This window comes from Oncorhynchus masou, chromosome 5 (genome assembly GCF_036934945.1).
Source record: "Oncorhynchus masou masou isolate Uvic2021 chromosome 5, UVic_Omas_1.1, whole genome shotgun sequence".
In the NCBI taxonomy this organism is placed as follows: Eukaryota; Metazoa; Chordata; class Actinopteri; order Salmoniformes; family Salmonidae; genus Oncorhynchus; species Oncorhynchus masou.
In genome coordinates, this window is record NC_088216.1 from 52,438,240 (window position 1) to 52,448,302 (window position 10,063).

General features: G+C 45.9%; 1 protein-coding gene across 1 annotated transcript; it reads right to left on the reverse strand.

Moving 5' to 3' along the window:
* Positions 1–513: 513 nt before the first annotated feature.
* LOC135527194 (beta-crystallin B3-like) lies at positions 514–4,379 on the reverse strand. The gene is made up of 6 exons (XM_064955814.1): positions 4,303–4,379; positions 3,858–3,939; positions 3,153–3,271; positions 1,560–1,692; positions 918–1,060; positions 514–757 (listed from the first exon to the last, which is right to left on the reverse strand). Exons 2-6 carry the CDS (start codon positions 3,930–3,932, stop codon positions 514–516), a joined length of 714 nt encoding a protein of 237 aa, XP_064811886.1. The 5' UTR covers positions 3,933–3,939; positions 4,303–4,379.
* Positions 4,380–10,063: the final 5,684 nt, after the last annotated feature.

A 10,063-nucleotide genomic window follows, 5' to 3' on the forward strand; every position in this document is an offset into this window, starting at 1 on the left:
TGAACTTTGTTGGGTGAAAGTGCATACTTTTTATGGTGATAATAAATTTGAATGTTTTATTTAGTCTTGGATGTCTCCTAGACACTCAACTCAACTTCCCATGCAAGTTGATATCTTCTGCTTCCATGTTACCATCTACTGGTCAGTGTTTTACCTTACAACCATTCTAAAGAAGGAGATGTAAACCAGCACCATTAACCAAATATTATTTCTGCTATTGTATGATGTTGGCACACTAAATAATATTATTCTAACAACCTCAGAGAAGTTTTCATAGCAACTCCGTAAGAGGGACTGACAAAAACATCCAGTTGGGTCAAACCAAATCGGGTTCAAAGCCTTTATTATTTCCACCCCAGACACATAGGTAAGTCAGTGATGGTTACTTCACTTCCGAGTTCGTCGTTTCTTGCTGACCCTCTGTGACGAGGAGGTGAGGTTCGGTGGAGCCCTGGATGGATGGGAGGCCCGGATTTGGCTTCTTAGGGGGCCTGGGGCCACAGCCACTCTCTTTCAGCTGGTGCCAGTGGCGTTAGGGGGGGCAGGTGGTGTGGGGTTGGGTGCGGGGGTGGGAGTGGGGGTGGGGGCGGGGGCGGGGGCAATGAAGCAGCCTCTCTTGTGCCACTGCATGTCACGCACGCGTCGGACGGACTGGATCTGAGGTGTTGATGCTCCCCAGTCATTCCAGTGCTTGTAGTCTCCATGCTCAAAGATGTACTGGCGGCCCCTGTAGCCTGGGAACATGTAGCCCACCCACCTAGGGAGGGCAAGGGGACATACAGCTATAATGACATTTATGGAACAGAATCGGTTGAAATTCAAAGCCATATTTGCATGAGAGATAACCTTGCAGTAACCTAGCTGTAGACAGATATTGTATGCCTGATCTCAATGATTTGTAAAGGTGTTGAACTTACGCTCCATTCGTAGCCTTGATGCTGGCCACGCGGTCCTGAAAGCCATGGACCCACAGGCTGGGGACGTCGTCATCCACAATCTCCATCTTCCTCCCGGCGAAGCCTGGGTTCTCGAACAGGTGGAGTTTGTGATCCGCACTGTCCTGGGCAGGAACAGGAATGGGTGGTGGTTACACTATGTTTTCATGTCTGCTGTTTACTTGGGGTTTACTTTTAAGGAAGGTAGCTACTACTCCAGGGCTGGTAGCCCTACTTAGAAAAGTGCAGTTTCAAATAACTAAATAATGATCAAATAAATACTTTTGATGGCTTGGGAGCACAAATCATTTGGTACAAATACGTTTCTTATGTGGAATTCTGTTAACTTAGGAAACAAAAGGGATTTGCCCTTTAGCTCGACAGGTTAGTCTTATCTCATGACAGTTGGATGCCTGTCCACTGTAGGTTGCTATGGTCAGTAGGCTACATCCTTATATACTATACGTAGATTATGTGTAAATCATTTTGGCTAAATTCTGTCTGTGTATTCTGTTTATTGTAAGGGATTGTCAGCACCATTGCACCATGTCAGATTCCTGGTACATGTAAATATACCCAGTTAAAGGATGATGATTATAATTATAGGTACAGAGATATACTGACCACTTTGAGTGGCCTGAGGGACAGCAGGTAGTTATTAGTCTGGCTGTTGGTCCAGGTGCTCCAACGAGGATACTCGCCCTTCTCCAGCACAAACTGCTCCCCGCCAAATGCCTGGCGCTCAAATGCCACCCAGCTGAGAACACATAGGTAATTACGCTTGACCAATTTCTTGTACATAAACAGTAGTAGTGAGATAGTAGGAGAGACCAGGGTTGGTTGTCACACTTTTTGTGTGTTTCTCTCAGCAGCAGTATATCTTACAAGACTCTTTTAGGAGAAAGACCAAGGTCTTGGGTTGAAACTGGGACCTTTTTTTGATCATTATCTTATTTCAACATGCAGTTATAAGGCATCAAACAAACTCTGTCCACTTGTGACAACCAGCCCCATCACGGGGTTGGTTATCACAGTATGGGGTTGGTTGTCACAATGTTTGCTAGTAACTTATTCCTTTTGTAACAGGGAATGAAGCAATATAGCCAACAGTCTTAGAAGTAGCCAAGCCTTTCTTCGATAGAATGATATTCCTAACAAACTTCAGCATTTTATGCCTTGAGAATAATATCCCACTGGGCACACCTCGTCATTTCAACTTGGAGAATTGGGTAATATTTGGTTGATCAATGTGATTACAACTTTTTTTCACCCACTCAAAAAGACAGTTAAAAGTTTGTTGAATTCCCAATGTGTTACCACTATGCTTTTAACCATCTAAAAGCACATCCAAATTCTCACAATAGCACATTGGTAACAGACAGTGACAAATCTCAAAGATAAGCAGGGCCTGGATGGAAAACCGCAGGGTAGTTGTAGATAGATAAACTCTCCAGTAGGAGGTGCTGCCCAGCCTATTGCTTTTTTATTTAGTGGATATTACATTGAAGATCTGACGTTGTTTCAAAGGTACATATTCAACATATTTTTATGTAGGTTTGTCAATGTTGAAATTGGTTACCATGATGACATAATCCTATGGTTAAAATGTTAACCTCAAAACATTACTTCTTTCAAATCCATCCCCAACCACCCCCCAATGCTAATGAATATGTTAGTTACCACATGGTTTGGCCTAGGAACTCAGAAATTGGTTTGAAATATAGCGTTTCCTTTCCTCTTTTCAAAAAACATAATTGTTCATGGATATTTCCATAATAAACATTTACAAAGAACATACCAATATATATTTTTACTTTCACCTATGAAAAACACAAATTCTCCTAACCTCAATGTTTTATCATGCTGACATGAATTGACCAGGTGGATGAGTTTTAAATAGTTCAGAGATTTTAACCTTAAAATTATTACACAGCACCACTTAGATGGTGAGTAATTAGCACTGTGAAAACCAACCCACGAGACAACCAACCTTGGTCTCCCCTGCATGAAAGGTAATTGATAAGAACTGTGATCAAAATGTATACATAGTTGAATAAGAATGGAATTTCATTGTCTAGAGACGGAAGTTGGATTCATAAATGTTTTAACGTTTTAATAAGGACAGTGTTGGAGAGTATTGGAGAGACAGGTAAACAGGAAGGGGGCAAGAGTGAGGCATGATGGAAAATGTAGAAAATCAATATTGGTGACACTTACGGTCCTGATTCCACGATGATAGATCCCACCTTCTCACATCCTTTTTCGATCACATTCTTACACTCTGCAGACAGCTCCACTTTCTTCCCACAGAAGTTCTCAAACTCAAACACCACCACCTACAAGATAAGTCAGGAAGAGGCATGGGTCAATGGTAAGTAATTACATCAGTACAAAATAGGCTTAACAACAACATCAACATTAGCAGAAACTGTGTTGTACTATACTGCCGTGTTATTGTGCCTTATTTTGCTTTTTTTTTTTTGCTTATTGTGCCTTATTTTGCTTATGTCATTGTAAATACATACTGGTAGTATCAGTGACATTTCATAAAAAGTCAGACCAAGTGAATCTTAGGCTAAGATATAATATGATTATAATAAGGTCCAACGGATGTCGGGCACCTTGTAGCTCTTGGGTGAATCTTTCCCTACAAAAGAAAGAAGGTGCTCCCTAGAACCATAAAGGATTGTTCAATTGTCTCCATTGGAGAACCCTCTGAATAGAACTATTTTTGGTTCCATGAGGATGCCCTTTTGCTAATACAAGGTTCTACGTGGAACCCTTTTACCACTAAAAGATTCTAAGAATACGCTGTTTCACTACCAAAGGATAGTAGGTACAGAACTAAGATCAGCTTTTAGTGGGGAAAATACAAAATTGACCCAAGATCAGCGTCTAGAGGCAACTTCACACTACACCCACCTTGTAGGTGGCTCCTGCCCCTCCTTGGCTCTTTCCAGCTGCTAGCTGCTCCGGTGCACCCTGCTGCTCTGACATGTTCCCTCTGCATTCCAAAGAAAAGTTGACAAACCTCCAAAAATGTTTGAGAGGTGCTGACTAACGGAATAGTAACTTCATGATGGAGAAGAAGCCACTGTTTGCCCGAGATGTTGTTTTTTACACATTACATTATTGTTTGACCATCTACATTCCAAAACATTCTTACATAAAAAAAATCATACACATTCTGATTCCACAAATGGACTTTTACGCTTGACACATTGATGCATATTCAGTTCCAGGTAAAATAACAGTGCATACATGGTTATGGAGAGAGATAAATGGGGATAATTGAAAACAGCAAGAGTTGCAGCACAAGACAGACAGTCAGAGCACCAAGGAAAGAGAGGGATCTGTCTATTTTTACCTGGATGGCTTGTGCTTCACTGCACCACGTACGAGCCACACTCTCTCCGTTTTTCCTTGTTTTCTTTTTTCTTTTTCTCTCCCTCTTTCTGTCTCTGTATGAGGGTGTGTGAGTGTGGAGGCCTGGTGAGAAGGCACTAGGAGCCAGGGGAGTATTTATGGTTTATAAATGGCACACAGCAGCAAAAAAAACAGGGGCGGGTGATGCTGTTGATGCAGCAAGTCTGTCGCTCGCATTGTGTCCATCACATTGCCTCTCAATAGGGCTGCGTGCCCTCGGTCGGGGTATATTGGCACCCGCTTCCACCCGGGCCGACCACGCTCACGCTGCCACCCTGCCAGTGGCCCGATGGTGGGCACACACAGACAGCGAGCCAAGAGGATTGAGCGAGATCAACTCCACTCAGCACTACTGGCCACACCCAACTGCCCATCTGTTTGTCCAGCTTTCCATCCGTCCGCCTGTCCACTGCCCCGCCGTCTCACCCGCACGTTCTGCTTTCTATTGTTGCTTTCTATTTTACTCTCCTTCGTCTTCTTCTACCTTCACTCCCCCCTCGTGCATTTTATTACTTCATTTTCATCACTCCTCTTTTACTTTCAGTCCTTTCTTCATCCTTTAAGTTTCTTTCCTCCTGCCCTTTTTCTCTCCTTGCATCCCACTATTCACCTCTTTCTCTAATCTATGTGTGACACTCTCCAATGCACCAGGTGTCAGTACTATATAAGTAGGATCCCAGTCAAACATCTGTCTTTGCCATGCAAACCCTGAAAAATCTTCTTACAAGCCTCCCTTGACGCACTGGACATTTTCGCAAGCGCACTTTCCAGGGGGAATCTGGAGAAGGCCTTCCTTGGTGCATGGAACCAACATGCTCCTATCACACACTTTTTGGTAGAACTTTGCTTGACACCCAGCATCATGACACGTTATGACACGGTCATATCCAGGTCATAATATGGCGTAACAGCTGACATAACTTGTTATAACCTGTTATAATAGGGTCATAACACTGTCATGACACATAGTTAGACCTGTTGTGACATATATTGCATTATTTTATGGCTGGTTATGACACCTACATAAGAGTGTAAAAACCAACAAAACCTACCACACAAGGCAAGACATTTCATTAGTCTGCGTGTCAACAGTATGTTTATTTTATACAGTACAGTCAAAAGTTTGGACACACCTACTCATGCAAGGGTTTTTCTTTATCTTTTACTATTTTCTACATTGTAGAATAATAGTGAAGACATCAAAACTATAAAATAACACATACGGAATCATGCAGTAATCAAAAAAGTGTTAATCTTCAAAGTAGCCACCCTTTACTTTGATGACAGCATTGCAAACTCTTGGCATTCTCGCAACCAGCTTCATGAGTTAGTCACCTGGAATGCATTTCAATTAACAAGTGTGCCTTGTTAAAAGTTCATTTGTGGAACTTCTTTCCTTCTTAATGTGTTTGAGCAAATCAGTTGTGTTGTGACTAGGTAGGGTTGGGATACAGAAGATAGCCCTATTTGGTAAAAGACTAAGTCCATGTTATGTCAAGAACAGTTCAAAAAAGAAAAGAAATGACAGTCCATCATTACTTTAAAACATGAAGGTCAGTCCGAATGTCACGCCTTGGTCATTGTATTTTGTGTTTTCGTGATTTATTTGTTCAGGCCAGGGTGTGACATGGGTTTATTGTGTTGTCGTATTGGGTTTTTTGTAGGCATTGGGATTGTGGTTGATTAAGGGTGTGTCTAGTTTAGGCTTGGCTGCCTGAGGCGGTTCTCAATCAGAGTCAGGTGATTCTTGTTGTCTCTGATGAGGAACCGTATTTAGGTAGCCTGGGTTTCACTGTGTATTTCGTGGGTGATTGTTCCTGTCTCTGTGTTAGTGTTTCACCAGACAGGCTGTATAGGTTTTTTCACGTTCCGTTTGTTGTTTTTTGTATTTATAAGTTATTTCATGTATCGTCATTTCTTTCATTAAAGACATGAGTAACCACCACGCTGCATTTCGGTCCGACTCTCTTTCGACAAACGAAGAACGCCGTTACAGAATCACCCACCACACACGGACCGAGTGGCGTGGTTACAGGCAGCGACAGCAGGAGCAGCGAAGGGAGGTCGTTATGGACAGCAGAAGCATGGAGTATACAACGTGGGATGAAATAGACAGGTCGGCAGTCGACCCAGAGAGAGTGCCGGAGCCCGCCTGGGATTCGCTGGAGCAGTGCGAAGAGGGCTATAGGAGAATGGAGTTGAAGAGGCAATCACGACGGCGCAGAGGAAAGCCCGTGAGTCAGCCCCAAAAATTTATTGGGGGGGGGGACTCAGAGGGAGAGTGGCTGAGTCAGGAGACAGACCTGAGCCAACTCTCCCTGTTTATCGTGAGGAGCCAAGGAGGAGACCAGAACCGGTGTTGGAGGTGAGCGAAGCAGAGACAGTGAAGGAGTTAATGGGGAAATTGGAGGAGAGAGAAATGAGGGAGTTGCTGTGTTGGTGCTTTTTGCATGGAATTCGCCCGACGGAACGTGTCAGGGGTTTGATGGCATCTGGGTCAGCGCTCCATACTCGTCCTGAGGTGCGTGTTAGTCGGCTGGTGAAGTTGGTGCCAGCCTCACGCACCAGGCCTCCTGTGCACATCCCTAGCCTTACACGTCCTGTGCCAACACTGCTCTCAAGATCTCCAGTATGCCTTCACGGTCTAGCCTATCCTGGGCCACCTCCATACACCAGCCCTCCAGTGGCAGCTCCCCGCACCAGGCTTCCTGTGCGTGTCCTCGGCCCAGTACCATCAGTGCCAGCACCACGCATCAGGCCTACAGTGCGCCTCGCCTCTCCTGCGCTGCCGGAGCCTCCCGCCTGTTCAGCGCTGTTGGAGCCTTCCTCCTCTCCTGCGCTGCCGGAGTCTCCCGCCTGTTTAGCGCTGCCAGAGCCTTCCGCCTCTACAGCGTTGCCGGAGTCTCCTGCCCGTTTAGCGCAGCCAGAGCTGCCAGTCTGCATGGAGCAGCCAGAGCTGCCAGTCTGCATGGAGCAGCCAGAGCTGCCAGTCTGCACGGAGCAGCCAGAGCTGCCAGTCTGCACGGAGCAGCCAGAGCTGCCAGTCTGCACGGAGCAGCCAGAGCTGTCAGTCTGCACGGAGCAGCCAGAGCTGTCAGTCTGCATGGAGCAGCCAGAGCTGCCAGTCTGCATGGAGCAGCCAGAGCTGCCAGTCTGCATGGAGCAGCCAGAGCTGCCAGTCTGCATGGAGCAGCCAGAGCTGTCAGTCTGCTTGGAGCAGCCAGAGCTGCCAGTCTGCATGGAGCTGCCAGTCTGCATGGAGTTGCCAGTCTGCAAGGAGCTGCCAGTCTGCAAGGAGCTGTTAGTCTGCAAGAAGCCGCCAGAGCTGTCAATCTGCATGGAGCAGCCAGAGCCGTCAGTCAGCATGAAGCAGCCAGAGCCGTCAGTCTGCCAGGATCCGCCAGTCAGCCAGACTCTTCCAGATCCGCCAGTCAGCCAGACTCTTCCAGATCCGCCAGTCAGCCAGACTCTTCCAGATCCGCCAGTCAGCCAGACTCTTCCAGATCCGCCAGTCAGCCAGACTCTTCCAGATCCGCCAGTCAGCCAGACTCTTCCAGATCCGCCAGTCAGCCAAACTCTTCCAGATCTGCCAGTCAGCCAGACTCTTCCAGATCTGCCAGTCAACCAGACTCTTCCAGATCTGCCAGTCAACCAGACTCTTCCAGATCTGCCAGTCAGCCAGACTCTTCCAGATCTGCCAGTCAGCCAGACTCTTCCAGATCTGCCAGTCAGCCAGACTCTTCCAGATCTTCTAGTCAACCAGACTCTTCCAGATCTGCTAGTCAACCAGACTCTTCCAGATCTGCTAGTCGACCAGACTCTTCCAGATCTGCTAGTCAACCAGACTCTTCCGGATCCGCTAGTCAACCAGACTCTTCCAGATCCGCCAGTCAGCCAGGATCTGCCAGAACTGCCAGCCAGCCAGGATCTGCCGGATTTACTGCCTGGCTGGGCTTCCTCTCAGTGCTGGGCTTCCTCTCAGTGCTGGGCTTCCACTCAGTGCTGGGCTTCCTCTGTCCCGAGCTGCCCCTCTGTCCCAAGCTGCCCCTCAGTCCAGTGGGGTTCTGGGTGAGGACTACTAGGCCATGGTCGGCGGCAAGGGTGGATTATCCCAGGACGCATAGGGGAGGAACTATGACATTAATGGAGTGGGGTCCACGTCCCGAGCCGGAACCGCCACCATGGACAGACACCCACCCGGACCCTCCCTATGGTTTTGAGGTGCGTCCGGGAGTCCGCACCTTAGGGTGGGGGGGGTTCTGTCATGCCTTGGTCATTGTATTTTGTGTTTTCGTTATTTATTTGTTCAGGCCAGGGTGTGACATGGGTTTATTGTGTTGTCGTATTGTTTTTTTTTGTAGGCATTGGGATTGTGGTTGATTAGGGGTGTGTCTAGTTTAGGCTTGGCTGCCTGAGGCAGTTCTCAATCAGAGTCAGGTGATTCTTGTTGTCTCTGATGGGGAACCGTATTTAGGTAGCCTGGGTTTCACTGTGTATTTCGTGGGTGATTGTTCCTGTCTCTGTGTTAGTGTTTCACCAGACAGGCTGTATAGGTTTTTTCACGTTCCGTTTGTTGTTTTTTGTATTTATAAGTTATTTCATGTATCGTCATTTCTTTCATTAAAGACATGAGTAACCACCACGCTGCATTTCGGTCCGACTCTCTTTCGACAAACGAAGAACGCCGTTACACCGAATGGAAAATTTCAAGAACTTTGAACGTTTCTTCAAGTGCTGTCGCAAAGACCATTAAGCGCTGTAAGTTATCAGCCTCATAAATTTCAGCCCAAATAAATGCTTCACAGAGTTCAAGTAACAGACACATCTCAACATCAACTGTTCAGAGGAGACTGCGTGAATCAGGCCTGCATGGTCGAATTGCTGCCAAGAAACCACTACTAAAGGACACCAATAAGAAGAAGAGACTTGCTTAGGCCAAGAAACACAACAGTGGACATTAGACCGGTGGAAATCTGTCCTTTGGTCTCATGAGTCCAAATTTGAGATTTATGGTTTCAACCGCCGTGTCTTTATGAGACGCAGAGTAGGTGAACGGATTATCTCCACATGTGTGGTTCCTACATGTGTGATGCTGCATCAGATGACCTGGCCTCCATAATCACCCGACCTCAACCCAATTGAGATGGTTGAAGATGAGTTGGACCGCAGAGTGAAGGAAAAGCAGCTAATGACCTCAGCATACGTGGGAACTCCTTCAAGACTGTTGGAAATGCATTCCAGGTGAAGCTGGTTGAGAGAATGCCAAAAGTGTCCAAAGCTGTCATCAAGGCAAAGGGTGGCTACATTGAAAAATATAAAATACATTTAGATTTGTTTTACAGTTTTTTGGTTACGTCATGATTCCCGTATGTGTTATTTCATAGATTTGATGTCTTCACTATTATTCTACAATGTAGAAAATAATAAAATAAAAACCTTGAATGAGTAGGTGTGTCCAAACCTTTGACTGGTACTGTATATATAAAAAAATGATTGACCATATTAAATTATCATTGTAATTGCACACACATTGATGTCAGACATGCACTTACCCCAATGCTCTGTTGCTGATGACTGAGATGAATGCAGGAGCAGGACAAGACACCCTCTTTTTGACTAATGACTGATATAAGGGCATGTACGTGATAGGCCAATCTGGCTTATATGATTATGATGGTCATAGTGCTTCTTCACAGTGTCAT

Bases quoted from the DNA above. Each gene is read 5' to 3' on its own strand.
- LOC135527194 (XM_064955814.1), bottom strand. From the start codon at position 3,932: ATGTCAGAGCAGCAGGGTGCACCGGAGCAGCTAGCAGCTGGAAAGAGC. The intron at 3,272-3,857 runs GTGGGTGTAGTG...CTTATCTTGTAG, and splicing joins GGGCAGGAGCCACCTACAAG to GTGGTGGTGTTTGAGTTTGA. The intron at 1,061-1,559 runs GTCAGTATATCT...GTTCCTGCCCAG, and splicing joins CCCTCAGGCCACTCAAAGTG to GACAGTGCGGATCACAAACT.